This window comes from Paroedura picta, chromosome 10 (genome assembly GCF_049243985.1).
Source record: "Paroedura picta isolate Pp20150507F chromosome 10, Ppicta_v3.0, whole genome shotgun sequence".
Taxonomy (NCBI): Eukaryota; Metazoa; Chordata; class Lepidosauria; order Squamata; family Gekkonidae; genus Paroedura; species Paroedura picta.
Window position 1 is genome coordinate 26,327,571 of NC_135378.1, and position 18,396 is coordinate 26,345,966.

General features: G+C 41.2%; 1 protein-coding gene across 3 annotated transcripts in view; it reads left to right on the top strand.

Moving 5' to 3' along the window:
• Window positions 1–4,035: 4,035 nt before the first annotated feature.
• The window catches only part of N4BP2 (NEDD4 binding protein 2), a 33,260-nt gene continuing 18,899 nt past the window's right edge, over window positions 4,036–18,396 (top strand). For 2 of the 3 annotated variants that reach the window (XM_077301730.1, XM_077301732.1), the window contains exons 1-9: window positions 4,036–4,186; window positions 6,124–6,278; window positions 8,010–8,207; window positions 8,541–8,870; window positions 11,067–12,318; window positions 13,242–13,369; window positions 14,447–14,535; window positions 15,262–15,338; window positions 17,162–17,314. In XM_077301730.1, coding sequence (XP_077157845.1) covers window positions 8,651–8,870; window positions 11,067–12,318; window positions 13,242–13,369; window positions 14,447–14,535; window positions 15,262–15,338; window positions 17,162–17,314 — 1,919 coding nt within the window. In that variant the 5' untranslated portion in view covers window positions 4,036–4,186; window positions 6,124–6,278; window positions 8,010–8,207; window positions 8,541–8,650. Of the gene's footprint in view, window positions 4,187–6,123; window positions 6,279–8,009; window positions 8,208–8,533; window positions 8,871–11,066; window positions 12,319–13,241; window positions 13,370–14,446; window positions 14,536–15,261; window positions 15,339–17,161; window positions 17,315–18,396 lie in introns of all 3 variants that reach the window. The other variant, XM_077301731.1, reaches the window with a different exon arrangement.

Here is an 18,396-nt window from a genome sequence, read left to right on the forward strand (position 1 = left end):
CCATTTATGTCTGTGGCCATCACTATACCATCTGGGACTGAATTATTTGAGTAAATTCATATGTTCTTCCGTCCATACTTAATCTACTGCCTGTCAACTTCATGGATGCCCTCAAGTTCTAGTATGTTTGGAGAGGGAGAAAAAGTTCACTCTGGTCACTTTGTGCATAATTTTATAAGCCTCTGTATCATGCCTCTCTTTGAGTCATCTATTTTCCAAACTGGAAAGTCCTCTCTTCCGTACTTTTTCTGACTCTGTTATGTCCTTTTGGAGATACGGTGACCAAAAGCACTGGGTTGCAAGCCCTTGGATTTAATCCCCCAGGAAACCTGTGGACCTTTTTATAGAGTCTGATGAGGTGGCATGGATTCTACATCCTTCCAATTTCAGATTTCTAGATCACGTAGTAGTGCTCCCAGTGAGTGACTCAATCAGTCCCAACTCCCACGCATCCTTATCTGTGATACTATTGTATAATCAACTCACCTGGATCAAGATACAAGAGAGGGGAGGCATAGGACTAAGTTTCCTAGAAGCAATAATACAAATTAGGTTGGTGTCTGTTGTAGAACCATCTGATTTTGCTCCTCAAAGTTGATCAAAAACAAAATACTGGTACACACCTGACTTATTTTTATTTATTTATTCAATTTATATACCGCCCTCTCTTTAAGTGGGCTCAGTGCAGTGTACAACAGTGAACAATAAAAATAATGTAAGTTAAAATTAACAACATTTAACTGTAATTAGCAGCCACATCAGTATAATTATTTTTAATATAATCACCTTCTATGGGTCCATATCCAAGATAAGATGTTTCCATGGGGGGTGCTTTGGGGACGTTGTGAATCCAGACTAGTCAGTTACCAACAAGTTGTTAAGGAATTGTCAGCTATGCAGAATTACTATCAGCCTGAATTGAATGGTAGCCAATCTCAGAATATTGTATGTGCAGAACAAAGTTTGAGTCCAATGAACTTTATTGCTCTTAAAGGTGCCATTGGACTCAAACTTTGTTCTGCTGCTTCAAACCAACACAGCTACCCACCTGAATCTATTGTCCGTGCAGACTTTCAACTTTCACTAAGCACATTTTAACATAAATGGCATGTGAAGGAGAGCAGGTTTCAGATTGTAAAATATTACTATTGAAAGCAAGAATGATGGAAGTTTCAGTAAAGTGTTCCAAATTAGGACAAGGTAATCAATCGCCTCTGAAAATACTAAATAAGCTGGCATGTTAAATTGTAGGTTCCCGTTGGGTAACTGTTACTCTGGATCAGAAAAATACAACAGGAGTCCAGGCATTAAGAAGCCACCAGACTCCTGCTTGATTTTATTTATTGATTGGATTTTTATACCGCCCTTCCATACAGCTCTGGGGGGTTTACATAGAACTTTATAACAATCTGTCAGGTAACAATCATAACATAACATGGACAACAACATTGACATATCCATGGAGAGATTAAATTGTTCAGTCATGGAAAGGGCATCTGAGGAGGGGACGACCAGCAGATATTTTGGGTCAGTCGGCCTCAAGCGAATGCCTGGTGGAGGGGCTCCCTTTTGTAGGCTCTGTGGAACTGTGGGAGTTCTGGCAGGGCTCTGATCTCCTCAGGGAGCTTGTTCCACCAGGTGGGGGACAGGACCGAGAAGCCTCCAGCCCTTGTTGAGGTCCTGCATGCTTCTTTTAAACTGGTTCACTTAAAAAACAAACTGTGATGCAACCTACATTGGTTCCCTTTGGAAGAGACAGTAGAACAAGTTCAATACTTTTTTGTGGTATTTACAAATGTAAGGTAAAGGTAAAGGTATCCCCTGTGCAAGCACCGAGTCATGTCTGACCCTTGGGGTGACGCCCTCTAGCGTTTTCATGGCAGACTCAATACGGGGTGGTTTGCCAGTGCCTTCCCCAGTCATGACCGTTTACCCCCCAGCAAGCTGGGTACTCATTTTACCGACCTCGGAAGGATGGAAGGCTGAGTCAACCTTGAGCCGGCTGCTGGGATTGAACTCACAGCCTTATGGGCAAAGCTTTCAGACGGCTGCCTTACCACTCTGCGCCACAAGAGGCTCTTATTTACAAATGTAAAGGTAAAGGTATCCCCTGTGCAAGCACCGAGTCATGTCTGACCCTTGGGGTGACGCCCTCTAGCGTTTTCATGGCAGACTCAATATGGGGTGGTTTGCCAGTGCCTTCCCCAGTCATTACCGTTTACCCCCCAGCAAGCTGGGTACTCATTTTACCGACCTCGTGGGAGGCAAAAAGGTACTCCTATAAGGCAGCAAATCCACTGTCCTACATCAGATCTTCACAAAAAGAAACTTTGCAACAGCCTCCAAGCACTGAGGTACATCAACCAATTCACAACAATGTCTGTCTGCTTCTGTCTCTTTCAAATGCCTCCTTTAGCTGGGAGCAACTATCTCCTTTTACAGACTTCAACAGAACCGTCAATGGACCAATTATCCCTCAATGCGGAAACATCTACAGTAGATAAGGGAAATTTCCATTCTTTTGTTAAAGGCCAATTCCTTTAAGCCAAACTCCTAACTAAGATTCAAATGAGTAGCCGTGTTCCTCTGAAGTAGCACAATAGAATCAGAGTCCAATAGCACCTTTAAGACCAACAAAGAAGAGTGCTTGCACTCGAAAGCTCACGCCCTGAATAAATCTTTGTTGGTCTTAAAGGTGCTACTGGACTCTGATTTTATTGTCCTAACTATAAGTACAGTATTCACAAGTTAAGACTTTAACAAATGATCCCAGTATGTAAAGTCAATGTATGCACATATTTTAAATATATAAATATCATGTACATGCAAAAAGAAAAAGCTACAACTGTTTTATAGCTATAAAACAGAAACCCATTCCAAATTATAAGACTTTGAATTGCTTCTTGAAGGTCAGTAAATTAGAAGAGCTGGTTTTTATACTCCACTTTTCACTACCTGAAGGGAGTCTCAGAGTCTTACAATCACCTTCCCTTCCCCTCCCCACAACAGACATCCTATGAGGTAGGTGCGGCTTAGAGATTGATCCTGATTGAATTTGGTTGATAAAATATTGATTCTATTTGTACTTTTGATAAAAACAAATATTAAGGGAGGTTGTTTGTATGTTAATGTTTTTATATACTGTGAAGGAACAGAATTGGTGAACTTACAGTGCTGTTGATAAAATTGTTTGATTTTCTCCTCTCCCTTGTATTTCTGTGGGCCAATGTCAAGCCGGAAAGCAGGCAGGTTGAAGATTGGGAGGAAATGCACTTCATGAATGGCAAATTTAGATAATCTAAACCAGATTAGATAATCGCGCTAGCAGTATCTGGGTTTTTTTATACTAGTTTAGCTGTTGCAGTTGGGACTTTTAGATGAGCACTGTAATGAAAAGTCTACAGTTTGCAAGTGATGAACATGACTAATTGGGGAAGGGGGAATTCTCTTGCTAAGAAGATTTAAACTTTTTTAAATGGAGGAATGTTCTGTTAAATTCTTTCCACTCAAACTCTCAGTAGCCATGGCAAACATTAATTTCCAAACTTGTGAGATGCTGTGGAGTTCAGTTTCTCAGATATCCTACCTTCCTGTAGATTCGCCAACCTTCTAGAGTGACTAGGAGATCTCCTGGAATTCAACTGATCTCCAGAGAACAGAGATCAGTTCAGTTCCCCGGACAAACGGGAGGCTTTGGAGAGTCGAAAGTATGGTATTATACCCCGCTTTGGAGAGGGGCCAATATGGCATTATACCCCGTTAAAGACCCTCCCCTCCTCCAGGAAATCTCCAGGGATTTCCCAACCTGCAGCAGGCAACCACCATAGCCATGGTCGGTTGCAGAAACCCACTCTCTGCACATGTTCAGAGGCGCTGCTACCCTCTCTCCCTAAGGCGGAGTCTTGCGGCTGAGACCCGGCCGAGAGACGACGGGAGAAGCCTGCGGGGAGAAGGCGGCTGCCGCGGTAGGCCTCGCGGGGCCCGAGGCGGCGCTCAAGAGTCCCCGGCGCGTCTAGGCCCCACTGGGCCTCTCCTCTATCGCAGCCGTGTGGTTCTCCGGCCGGCCAGGCGGCGGCGCTGCGTCCTGGGGCGCGCTCAGGCCTACCTGCCCTCGAGCCTCGACGCCCGCTCAGGACAGCGTCGCGCCCGAGAACGCAGCATTGGGCGGCACGGAGGCGGCCGTGAGGTAAACCCCCCCGCCGGGAAGCAGGCAGAGGCGGGCTGGCTGGAGGGAGGGAGGGAGGGAGGGAGGGAGGCGAAGTGCGAGGCAGGGCCGCGGCGGGGAACTGCGGGAGGGAGCCCGCCTGCCCCACAGCCAGCCTCCACCGGGCCTGCTTTCGTCCCCTTCTGGGGCCAGCCGGGAAGACGGCCCCGAGGGACGGTGGCCGCGGGGGGTCATCGGCGGGACTTGAACGTGGGGCCGGCCCCGCTCGGGAGCCTTTCCCCCGCCGCCCTAGAGCTCGATGCCGGGGCAGACGAGCCCCTTCCTCCCGGCTCCCTTATGGGGCGCCGTTCAAATCGCGCCCTCCCAGCCTTCCTCCTCCGAGGAGCTCGGGGCAGCGCGCCGTGTGTTCGCTTCACGGACCCCGCCGCGAGGCAGGGCCGGCTGGGGAGGAGCAGAGCCGAGGTTCCCTTCCCCATTGTATCCTCACAACACCCCTGTGGGGTGGGCTGCGAGGGGGTGGCTGGCCCGGAATCCGCGGCCAAGGTGTGTGTTGGGGGTTTGGACCCACCTGGCCCTGGTTTGGCTCTCTCACTGCGAGGGAGGGGTTCTTTCTTTAAAAAAAAACAACAGAATTTATTCCTAATGTTGTTTATTCATTTGACTATTGTCCTTCCCTCCGTGCGGTTCACGTAGGAAATACAACATTCACACACAGGCAAAAACACATCAACACATCACATGATTAAACATTTAAATCCACAGATAGGAATCCAGCAGTACTAGAAGTTCTTCCACAGACAGCTGCAAGGAATTCTTTTGCCGTAGGCGGATTCTGAATGCTTTTACATTGGGAAGACTTCGGGAATGAGAGCCAGTGTGGTTTAGAGAGGATAGCAGGCTAGGATGTTAGAGATCCAGGGTTGAAAAATACCACCACCATCACCACTACCCTCACATGGAAGCTTGTCGGATGTCCTTGTGGCTAGTCATTTGCCCAGCCTAATCTACCTCCAAGGATTGTTGTAAGGACAAAATGGATGAAGGGAGGACTGTGTATGGTTCTGAGCTCCTTAGGGGAAGGGCAGGATCCATATGTACCACATAGATGTAAACAACACAATCGAATGCTTTGTTAAAACTAAATGTGCTGATGAAAAATAAAAGCCTTGGATCTGCTCCCGATGTGTTTTGACATCGCTGGCAGATAATGTTGTATGCCCTGTGGAATGCATACTCTTAAAGTTGATCAGAGTATGGTGAAATGTAGGATCTTGCATGCACATCAGATTAGAGTTGTGCATAAGATTAGCTGATAGAAATTTCTGAGTGGGTGGGAAGTACTCCTGTTTCCAAATTTCACTTCTCTCTTTTTAGGAGGTGCCCAATTCACTTTTCTGTTTTCTCATTTCCTGTCTTGCCCAGACTGTGCCATAGAGTTAGTATTACACATACGTTCAAACTTTTTAAAATGGGGGAGGGGTAGCCAGAATGGAGGAGAATCAGATTGTATTTGGAGTTGCTAGGGTAAATTTGTTCAGATGTTACTGATTGACTAGAACAGCTTGCTGTACTATCAAGGAGTTGGAAATAATGATGCCTTTTGAGATAGTTGTACTTGTGGAGGATGGTGCTTTTGAAGTTTATTCCTTTTGAAGTTTATTCCTATGCAGTCTGCATATTTGTTAATAAATGGCTCATAGGACTCTGCTCTGGAACTTCTAGTACTGCAGTGGAATGGAAATCACAATATTGTATTTTAAGATTTGGACTGTTTGCATGGCAGCTATAGAAAAGATCCTTAAAAGAAATTAGAGTGAGCAGTTTGTAGTTGATTACTTATGGCTATGTTATGTTTGAGGTAAGAAAATGATTAAGTAGGAAATATGCTACATTTTGAAACGTACTGGAAGCAGTTAACAAGATTGAATTGCTAAAATTTTGTTTTCTGTATATTCCAGATGCTCACCAGAATGGAAATATATTTTTGGAAGAATTCTGTCCAACTTTGTAATAAAAAAATAAGCTTTTGAAGTGGCTTATAGACTTGCCACAAAGAGTGGCAAATATTGTTGAAGTGGCTTATAGACATGTCACAAAACAGCATCTAGTACAGGTAAGAATTTAAGTCTATAAACTTTGTCTAAGACATTCCAAAACTACCTAACATCAGATTTATAACCAAAGCTGATAAAGCCAATGTGGAGATCATAATTCAAAAGACTGTCTAAAAATAAGGAAGTATTAACCAGCTTTCATGAACTTGACAGTGAGTCCTGACATGATGGGCCCTCTCTTGGATGGGGTTCTATAAGTTGTATTGGGGTTTTATACAAATATATATAAAGGATTGCTTTGTTAGTAGTTGACACATTAATGCTTGTGTATTGTACAAGTGGAATGATGGTGTTTTTAATACTTTATCCAAAGGTTAAGTCTCTAGACTGGTATAAATGAGACTGGTATACCAGTCTCTAGACTGGTATAAATGAGGATAAGATGGAAACTGTACAAGTTTCTGAAGTTTATACCTTTTCAGACATTCTGCCCTTCTTCTTTCCTGGAACCCTGGGATTATCATAGGACAATTGAGCAAATTAGCAATTGTACAAGAATATGCAAGTAATACACTAATAATGAATGCATTGTTAGTATAAACAAGCTCTGTGGGTGTTGCTAAACAGCGGCACACCCTTCAGTTCTTTTAAACAAATTGGCTTAGGAGGATGTGACTCTGTGCAGGATTCTACTGTGAGTGACTCACACCTAGGGATGAGCAGTTTGGCTCAAATAAGCCTGAAATGTTGAGTACTTTTACAACTTATCTGCACATCACATCAGTTTTAGCGAGCCAAAACAGAGAAGCCCTAGGTCTGTTTAAATGCCTTCCCTGCCAATGTGCCTCCACCCCCTGATTCATAAGGAAGCCCCCATGCATCTCAAACTCTTTGTGCAGACAATCTAAAATAAAGTAGCTGTGTACCCAGTCTTCACTTCTCTCATTTTAGGAGAAAAGGAGAAGCTGGTTCTAAGCTCACATCATGCTATGGAAGATTGTCAGGTCACTGTTTACTTCCACAAAGACTGCCTGTGGCCATATAGTGTCATGGCAGTTAAGTGGATCTGGCAGTCATTATCGTACCATAACTTAGAACTAGTCATTCCTCTTGATGTCATTAGGTGTCTGGCAGCTTCCTTTATGGTGTCATTTGTTAGAAAGAATTGAAATGAGGGCTGCTTGCTAGTCTGATTCAATCAAGAGCATATCTAATAGAAGAGAAAAGCTGCTTCTTCTGGCCATTTGCTGTATTTGCATCTCCATATAGCAAGAACTGACTGCTCCAAACTTTTAGGACATCTCTCTTTTACAGTATGACTTCTACACATATTTTAACTTGTGCTGCTAATATTAAGCATCCCCTCCCACCATGGTGCATTCCAACTTTTTATCTGGCTTTACTATAATCTTTTTGGAAAGGTAGCAAAGCTGGGGTAGATGCTGTGTGGATGAGAAAATTTCAGATTGTTTTGAGTCCTACCCATATCATTGCCCTGTCCCCATCCCCCGTTCTTTGCAGTCACTGTTGTGCCCAGTAGGAAGATGCTTTACATTCTACTGCTGAAATGAAATGGTTTATGTATAAGTGAAGTCTCTACATTTGAACTAGAAATGATAACATCTAACCTTTCTTTATGTCATTAAAGGTGTTTGTTTGTTGTTTGTTTTTAATTACATCTAGCCTCTTGAAAGTTAATAAAGTTAATACAATCTCCACTTTTCCATATTTATATATGCTTCAGCTTTATCTGCATCTAAAGTATTTCATGCTTATTTCTCTAACTGTAGATTAATGAATTACAACACGAAAAATCAGTAAAATCAAGAATGGAGAATTCATTTGTTGGAAGGTTTAAAAGAAGATGACCAGCAGCGTGAATATTATTTTGCTTTAGCAATTAATTTCCCAAAACCAGAGATGAAATTTAGAAAAAAAAGGATGTTTCTAAGTCTACCTTTATAAAAGTGGAAGATGTACACATAACAGTGAGTATTTTTCATCTTTAAGACTTTTATAATTCATCTGTCGTTATAATCTTGGAGACTGTGTCCAAATGACTATATTATTTTTCATCTATTTCACTCATGTGATTCATTAGAAAACCAGAAATGTTTACGAGTTTGAAAAAATAGTTCTTTCTTGTGTTTAAGAGTTCAGTGGTTTCTTTTTAGCTTTTTAAGAGCCCTTTCTAGTTTGAAGTCGTGGAGAAGAGAATTGAAGACCTTTGTGTAGTATAATAAAAACGAAAGAAAAAGGAGATGATTCAGTTGCATTTTAAATAAGTGTCCTATCTCTGTCTCTTCCTTTTCGGTTTGCAGTTACCCATCTGAATGTGCGGTCTATTGAAAAAAATAATCTTGTTTTTGATGGAACCAATGTTATATGGATAAAATAAAACCTGCAGGAAAGTTTTATTTTGAAGAACAAAATGCCAAAGAAAAAGAAAAGTCTCGGCGTGAGCCCCTCAAGAAAGAGCATGAACTCGGAAACAATTGCTACTGGCTTGGTGCCTGCTCAAGTTGATCTTCCAATGTCACAAGCACCACCTGGGGTCAATCAAGAAGAGCTTTTCAGCAGCCTGTCAGAAATGTTTTCTGATTTGGATCCTACTGTCGTTTACATGGTACTATCAGAGTGTGATTTCAGAGGTAAATCAAGCTCTGCTGTTTTTGTCAACACTTGTTTCATGAAAGAACTTTTGCCTTTAGGTATGCAGTTCATCTTAGGAATCAGGGAATTGAGTGAATGAAACAAAACAGTTTCTCATCACTGTCTTTGTTCCCCAAAGGGTCTGAAAAAAGGGAACTGATTTATTTGCATTTTTTAAAATAGCTGTCCTTATCTGTTTATTCTGGTATTGTGAGCTAGTGAACAAGTGAATCTGACTGTGAAATTTTGGGGGTCTTTGCAAGCTTCTGGGGAAGCTGAATGGTAGCAGTGTATAAAGTAGATAAATGGCAACAGCCAGCCAGCAGGGTGACTTTGGGCTAGTCACAGTTCTCGTAGAACTTTCTCATCCTTGCTTATGTCACAGGGTGTCCGTTGTGGGGTGAGGAAGGGAAAGATGTTTGTAAGCTGCTTTGAGGACCTCAGAGGTAGTATTCTCAGAAGGTTCCAGACAACAAGGCCAGCTAGACAGGTACAGATTAGGTGTCTTAATAAATGGATGAAAAAAATGGTCCCAGGAGAGGGCAAGCTTTATTTGAACCAAAAGAGATTCACATTGCTAGAAGTCTTTGAGCCAGGATGGTAGGAGCTGGAGTGCTTGGTGCTAAATGACATTTTAGATATAGCCTGTGTCTCAAGAGAGCCAGCTTGGTTTAGTTGTTAAGAGCGATGTCCTCTAATCTGGAAAACCAGGTTTGATTCCACACTCCCCCACATTGAAACCAGCTGAGTGATCTTGGGCCAGTCACAGTTCTCTCAGAGCTAATAAACCTTAATAAATAAGATCAGAGCCTGTAAAATTTTACAATATCCTGGATTTTGGGGCATAGATTAAATCTGAGTCATGTGAGGTTTACATTGAGCATCCCTTGAGCCTAGTATTTATGGCAAACTGTCTAGAGACTTCAGCAAACTAATTCCTCCCGTTTTACAAAAATAAATCTGTAATGGATACTCAAATGCTATGCATTTTATGGTGTCTGGAACTCTGCCATTTTTAGGACTTTTTTTCTTCTTGATTTCAAACTAATGTATATCTAGCGTGGAGAAATCCCATATCTCCATCTTACTGGTAGACATAGAACTATCATGTTTGCTTTTAGAAGGAGTAATGATAACAAAAATTAAGAGATGAGATTAGTATTTGCCTTGACTACACCCAAAAGTAATGAGAGTCTGGAAGCAAAATGATATCTTGTTTATTGATTTTTTTGCTTTTCTATTCAAGGCCGACTTTTACATGTTTCTTGGAAATGGTACTTGGTATCTCCATTTTTTTCCTGTTCTTTTTGGGTTCTTTTCAGAATCTATTTTATGTTAGTATAATCCCTTTAAACTTTATCAGGCCTTCCTCCATGGTGCTTTTACTCCTTCAGTAGACAGCTTTTAAATATCATTCCACATTTCTGTCAAAATAATTGAACAAAAGATTATTTAACATGAACAAGCCGTTTTGTCAGTGGTAGAACACATGATTGTGTCTCTTGTTTCTAAGCTGTTCTTTGCTGTGTTGTAGTGTACTTTCCTTTTTTTCTTTGTAAGCACTGAAATATTAGTTTTTGCTCAGCTACTGTCTTGTCCTTAACATTCTGCAGTTGATTGTAGCATTTTAGCTCCTTTTCAGCACATTTTCTCCCTAAACAATTATAGTTAGACCTTGGTTTTGTGTAAGGACAAAGACACTCTTGATAGCAAATGAGTTCAAAATGTTTGTTGATTTGACCTTGTTCCTGCATATTGACTCCAGAATACAGTTGTACACACATCAGGCCCACTGAAATAAGCAAGTATTTGAGCTCCTGTAATTATGCATTGTGCTATGATAAATAGTTTGAAACCCATCAAGCATTATATAATAGATCCTCAGGGGGATCAAATTTACCTCCACATAGTCTGTTAGATTAGCTCAGGGCACATTGTTTGTTGCTTCCTAGGTGGCCGAAGAGTTGAAGAGTGTTTTTCAGCCACTTAGTCTTTAACCCTTTTTTAAAATTGGAGAGTGGGCAGAAGGCCATGGAAAACGACAGCACAGAGTACTGCTTGACACCTTGAATAAATAATCAGGTAACAGGAGAGATTAAATTCCTTAGCACTTCCTGCACTTTTCTTGATGTCTTTCTACTTCAGGAATAAGTCCTGCATTGCTTCTGGTGACTGTTTCTTTCTTGTTTTCATAGTGGAAGACGCCATGGATTATCTACTAGAATTGTCCATGGCTGCTAAGCGGGTCATGTCTTCGTCTGAAGTCTCAGGTTTTGATTCCATTTCGGCATCGCTGTTTGTTGAAGATCAACCAAGTGTTGTTGCTAATGAAACAGAGGACCAAAGTTCTTCTGAAATAAGATCTGTGAAGTTGAATGAAGAATTGGAGAAGTTTTCATCATCTGGGGAACTGGTTTATTTACTACGTAATTCTTTTGGGAAACGTTATCTCAGTAGTGAATTGAAGGATCTGAAGAATGATCAAGTCTCAGGGATTCTGTCTCCAGCTTTGGGCAACAGTAGTTCTAGTTGTGCTAAGAAGTTATCTGAATGTGCAGAGTCCAACTTGGGATACAATGCTGTACTTTCTTCCCAACAAATGGAAACAGACAGTGAAAACATGGAGAACTTCCTATTTACTTTAAATCCTGGCTACTATAAAACCTCTGAATCAGTTTTAGGAAAGTGCAGTGTTCAAGCAAACAACCCATTAGATGACATGGCTAACTTTGCACAAATCCCAGAGAACTGTAGTTTGCCAGAAGTAGTACTAGACAGCAATGTAGTTCCAGAAGCCATTACAGAAACCAACGTGAAAGTGTCTCGTGCTAATCCAGATGAGATACAGAATGCTATCCTGGACTACACAGTGATAAATGGCATGCCTACTGATCTCTGCCAGGGAGTTGCTGAGTCCAAAGTGAATGCCCTTGTCAGTTCTAGTTCCCATGCTACTAAAGAAGAGGAAAGTACAGCAGTTGTTTGTTATAATCCTAAAAATATTTCTGTTCCTGACCTGTGCCCAGTAACCAGTTTTAAATTGGACCCTCTTGTGAATATTGACCAGTCTCAACAAGCATGGAATTCACATATTTCTGTTCTTCAGAAACACTGTCAGGAGTCTACCTGGAATCTAATGGCTCCAGCCTTTTACCCACAGAGTCATAGCTTTGTAACTCCAGTTGCATTCAGCCCAGGACATTGGCGGCCTACTACAAATTATAGAACTTTTGGAAAATTAGATACTCCAGAAGAATCTTCACAGTGCTGGGATATCTACTCTTCTTTGGTGAAACACCGGGGAAATAAAGATGAGAGGCAAACAACTAATGTCTCTCAAATACGTCAGCTTTCTATTTCTCACATGAGAAGAAAGACACCTTTTGTGGGTCATGTACTTGTTCTTCTCAGAGGAGTTCCAGGATCTGGCAAATCATATTTAGCAAGGTAGGTGGTTAAATGATGATTACAGATCACCTGCATTAATCTTACTGTAGAGTCTGGTGCTTTTCAGTTTTGAACAAAGATAGCTATGGGTGAATGTGAAAGCTTATAAAACTATGCACAAGGTGGTTAAAGAGAAATTTTTCTCCCTGCCTCATAAGACTCAGATATCCAGTGAAGTTGGTGAGCAAAAATGTTTAGGACAGACAAAAAGAAATATTTATTTACTGAATGAGTAGTTAAATTTTAGAATTCATTGCCACTAGATTTACTGATAGCCCCAAGCATTAGATGGGCTTTAAAGGGGTTAGGCAGATTCATGGAGGAAAGGTATGTTGGTAGCTATTAGCCATGTTGACTAAAGGGAACCTCCATATTCAGAAACAGCAGATCTCTGAATTGTAGAGATATGAGGCAGCACCAGGGGAAGTCCTTGGTCTCTATGTCCTGTTTATAGCTAGGGTGACCAGTTGCCTGCAGTGTTAAACAATATGCTTGACTAGATGGATCACGTGTCTGATCCACCAGGGCTTGATGTAGTGGTTAGAAGTGGCGGCTTCTAATCTGGTGAGCCGGGTTTGATTCCCCGCTTATAGTCATGTGTATGATAGTACCATGGCTAAAAATAAAACTTCAGGGCATGAACTTTAACTAGAAGATTGCATAACTTTAACTAGAAGATTGATATGTTGTTGTTATTGTTATACTGTTACACTGTTATATTGATTTTGATATTGATTTTGATAGTGTTCTATGTGAATGTTCAAAAATGTTTTATGTAAACCGCCCAGAGCCGTAGGGAAGGGCGGTATAAAAATATAAATAAATAAATAACTGACTTGTTGGTATATTGCACATTTTATTCTTAAAATGCTTTGAAGCAACATTGCTGAAAATTCTAGTTTTCCTGTTTTTTTTTTCTACAGGTCTTTGCTTGAAGACAATCCTGGTGGAATTATTCTTAGTACAGATGACTATTTTTATACAAAAAGTGGACAATACCAGTTTGATGCTGATCGCTTATCAGAGGCACATGAATGGAATTGGAAACGTGGTAAGAGTTAGATATAGTAGAATAACAATAAAGAGTACAGGAATCTAAGAACAGGAAAGAATTCCCTGGAGTCCTTGTGCCAGGACTGCTGGGCCCCATCTAGCTCGACAGTGAGCTGCCAAGAATGCTGATCTTCTGACAACTGTCAGGGTAGATCACCTCCTCCAGCAATACTGCTGCGGGCTTGCTGGGATGTCTGCCTGGGTCCTACTGTGCTGCTCCTCTGGCGAGTCGTCCAAGCTTGGAGGCGACTTGTCCTGAGGCCCAACGTACCCCAGAACATAGAGCTGGGTCTCAGCCCAGCTGGACCCTGCTGCTTGTCCTCTGTCAGGGCTCTAGGCTGTGCCTGAGAGAGTACTGGACCCGGACAAGAGATCCGAATCGGGACTCTCAATTGGGGATGCAGGGTCAGGAGCACCCTCTAGGTCAGGGATAGTCAAATTGCGGCCCTCCAGATGTCCATGGACTACAATTCCCAGGAGCACCTGCCAGTATTCGCTGGCAGGGGCTCCTGGGAATTGTAGTCCATGGACATCTGGAGGGCCGCAGTTTGACTACCCCTGCTCTAGGTGCTTGGTGGGAGTTACAATGGCTGGCAGTGTCATGACATCAATACTAGTGGAATTGGGTCCTGCAGGACATTCAGCACATTGTAACTAGGTATGTTGAGGTTGCAAAATCCCCCCCCCCATGGATTTCTTGTGACACGCTACTTTCAGATCAGTCCCTTTAAACTTGCATTACCCCAGTGGCACTGGGTTCTGCTGAGCATTCTGTACTCTGAACTGGTTGTTCTGGACTTGAAAAAATGTCCCCTCCCTTAAAGGCCTTCCCTGTTTGTCCTTATTACAGAGAAGGAACAAAGCACGTCTCCTAGTCCCCTTAGTTGTATGTAACAGTCTTTCCAGGAGTTTTCAGCAGCTCATACCATCCCCCAAAACCCAGAGAGAATCTCTAAACATCTGGCTTAATTTATATGATAGTTCTTATTTGAAAGGAAATGTTTCTTTAAAAAGTTGTGTTCATTACAATGAAATTAAACTTTGATTTTTTTTAATCTCTTGGTATTTTTTTCAGCCAAAGAAGAATTTGAAAAAAGGGTCACTCCTATAATAATAGACAACACAAACATACAGGCTTGGGAGATGAAGCCTTATATTGCTTTGGTTAGTAATCTATAATTTAGTGGTGTTGTTATGGAGACCTGTTGTCTCTGGGCTCGCTCACAGTGTGGTACTTCATGTATATGTTCTCCAGAGTTTTGTTCTGGTGATCTCTAGGGGAGAGTCATAAATGTTTTTGGGGCTTGCATGTTGTCCTTCTTCCTTGCTATGTCTCGAGGCAAAAAAAATTGTGGCTTGTAGCTACACTAACTTCTCCAGCAATTGTGGCTTGTAGCTACACTAACTTCTCCAGCAAACATCTCCAGTATAACCTGTAGGCTCTTAATAAGGTAAAAAAAAATCAACTGAACCCCTTCAAATGTGAGAAACACAATGTCTTTCACAACTTTAGCGTTCCCAGCCTGGGTGGAGGTCACAGCACATGCCTTAAGTTCCACTCCTGATTTTCCTACGGTAAATATTTTCTGAACGTGGTCCCGGTATCTTGTTGTTTAAAGAGACTGTACTTAGATTTTGAAAGTATTTGCCATGTGTGTTCCATGGAATTTATAATTCTAGCATCTTAGATTATTTAATATGCTTATAATGTGGATACTCATATTCAGTTTTTGGAAGATCTAATTTGTGCCAGTACTGATAATTTACCAGTGAGTCTTCTGTACTAAGAGTTGATGCACCTTTTAACTCCATGCTTATCCTGCAGAAATGTGGATATAAAAATAATGACATTTTATTAGGGTGTTTACATTTGTTATCTTTTTTATTCAGTCGCAGCAACACAAATATAAAGTTATATTTCGTGAACCGGATACTTGGTGGAAGTTTAAACCAAAAGAACTTGAAAGGTAAAAATATTTTCTTTCTCATTAAACATTAGAAACAATATAGTGACTTTATCTAGAACAGATCCTGGTATGACTAAACACAGAACATGATTATGCCAGTTCGAACATTATAGATTGCTGAAGTATTCTGAATTGTTCTAATTTGAGTTGCATCTTCAGTACCATCAGAGCTGTCCAAATACTTCAGAAATACTATTTGGCTATACTGATTGCTTTTAAGATTATCAAACAGATTCCATAAATTTGGGTCTATACTTGAGTCTGTACTCTTCCTGACCTTTGATCTAGGAGGCCTACGGTAGTGGGGTGGGTATCTCTCAGACTATGTGTCTAGCACAGGTTTTCTTTGCAGTCCCCTTTGACCCCCAAATAGGCGATGCCTGCAGTCACAGGACCTGCATGGACAATAATGCCATGTTCACTGTGGAAGCTTCAATGAGGAGCAGGGAACTGAGTGAAACTTCTGTACCCAAATTTCTGCTGGTATGAGAGAGTAGAAGGGTGATTCCTTCTGAGCCCCCTGACCTGCAGGGTTTTTGTCCTTGTCAGTCCTTTCCAGGGGTCAAATGAAAAGGAAATATGGAGAATAATCTTATCACCTTCTGTCGCTGTTTGGCTCTCTACAACTCCTAGCCTTTGCTGGCTGAGGAAATGGAATGTTGTTATCTATCCAGACACAGTTACTGATCATCCATAGGTACAGCAAGAAACAAAGAATTAAATCAAACTGCATATTAGTGTTTTACTTTTATAGCCTTGGGCTTGTTGCTTATATACCAAGGTCTGTACTTGCTAAAAGTATTTTAGAAGAAATAATATACCGGACTCTTAATTATTTCCAGAGCTCTAACAAGAGTAGTTGAAAAGATTGTCATGATTCAGAAATATTTAGATTTAGATTTCTTTAAATTAGATAAAAATAGTTCATTGTATTTCTCCCTTACATTTGCAAGTTGCCTCTAAAATTTAGAGTCTAAATAGTCAAATAGAAATTGAAAATAAAAGGTGCTAAAATCTCAACCTCTCAGGTTAGAGATCTGCATAATCAATATTTAAAATACTACTTTTAAAAAGTAATAAATAGCTATGCTTTCCTGCTTAAAAAGGCTTCTTCATTTGTTTATTTTATTTATTTATTTATTTTTGAATGTATATACCGCCGCTCTTGATTGTCTCACGGCGGTTTACAATAAAACAATAAAATACAATACAACCCCTAATAAAAAAAACCCTTAGTACACTAGAAAACAGTAAAAGATGGCGGTACAATAGAGTTCTAAATCCCACCCCCTTTCCAACTTACGGTCAAAAGCTCTCTCATTGGGAGAGAGGGTCCTGATCTAACCAACACTAAGGGTTCCCCCATTGGTAACTCCGTAACCTCACCTTGGCCTCAACCATATGCCTGGTGGAAGAGCTCTGTCTTACAGGCCCTGCTGAAAGCTGACAGTTCCGACAGGGCCCTTAGCTCTTCTGGGAGCTCATTCCACCAGGTTGGGGCTAGGACCAAAAAAGCCCTGGTTGAGGCCAGGTGAATGTCCTGGGGGCCCAGAACAACCAGCAAATTCATACCAACAGAGCGAAGTGCCCTGCAGGGGGCATAAGCAGATAAGCAGGGGCGAAGTTGCATGTTATCTATGTGTAGATAGTACTCAAAACCTGTTAAATTTTGACATTGCAAAATGTACATCATCTAAATATTTAGCCTCGAATGAGGAAAGGAAATAATGGGAAAGGGCTACATCTTTTAACGTTGTGAAGTTACGCTATCAAATTTTGTTGTGAAGTTATGCTATCAAATATTCCCTTATTTTAATATCTAGGCGAAATATTCATGGAGTTTCTAAAGAAAAGATTAAAAAAATGTTGCAACGATATGAACGTTGCTTGACTATTAGTACAATTTTGAATTCTTCAATGCCAAGCGAATCGAAAATTGCAACCTTTGAAGAACTTCATCACAGAAAGAGACAAGGGTAAGTTAATATTTCAACCTTCCAAATATGAAACCTTGAATTTGTGTTTTGAAAACTCCAGTAAGGCCTTCATCAACTGTGCTCTCTCAGAACTGTGGTCAAAGAATTGGATTTTAAAAGGAGGAAAACAGAATGTTTAATCCTTGCACAAAGCAGTCTTCTATCACCTTAAAGACTAACAAATATGTTGTGGTGTAAGGTTTTGAAAGCATGTTCCAAAACATGTTTCTGGTCTTCAGGGTGCTGATGTAGGAGTGCTGGCACAGTTGGACAAACCCAGGTGCAAATGCGCTAGATCTGTGCAGAACTCTTATCCAAAGCCAAGGCCTTCATCTTAGGCCAGAAATTTCTCCCCCTTATAGAAATCTCTTTTCTCAAGGGTTCTGTGAGCTTGCAATTCATTATATACATCACTGATCAGGACACTCTGCATAGATAAGGGTAAATGTCAAATCATACAGGCATGGACAGTTATGTTTTCTTTCTTTGCTTAACACTTATGTGTACCTTAGGATGATCAATAAAAGGAAGTGCCCCTTGAGGCATCAAGAGCTCTGCTCATAGACCATAACCAAGTGTGTCTGTTTACTTCATCTGGCACCCAAACAGGGACTTGAACCCTGGACCCCACATGCTACAAGTCCTGTTTCATAAGTTCGCAGGTATCAGTATAGTTTGATTAGAAGCCCACATACTCTTCAAGACTGCTAGCCAACACAAACATTCTCCTTTTCTTTGGATAAATGTATTGTTCAATATAAGTTGCAGAATGCTTCAAAGGAGTTGTAATCCTCTGCCAGTCAACAATGCTTTGTATGCTTAGTGTACACCCCTATTAAAACAGAGCACTGTTTTTCACACTCGAGAGAGCTGTTGTCAGCACAGGTTCTTCAGCCAGAAGAACAATCCTAAGAAGGTCTCCTCAGCAGTAAATTCCATTTTAATTAATGGGGCTGACTCCCAGGAAAGTATTCTTTGGACTGCAGCCTTAAAGACCTGTGTGACCTGAGAAGGATGCAGAAGAAGTCTGGGTTAGGTAGCATATACCATGAGCATAGACAACTCAGTTTGTTTTGGTGGAG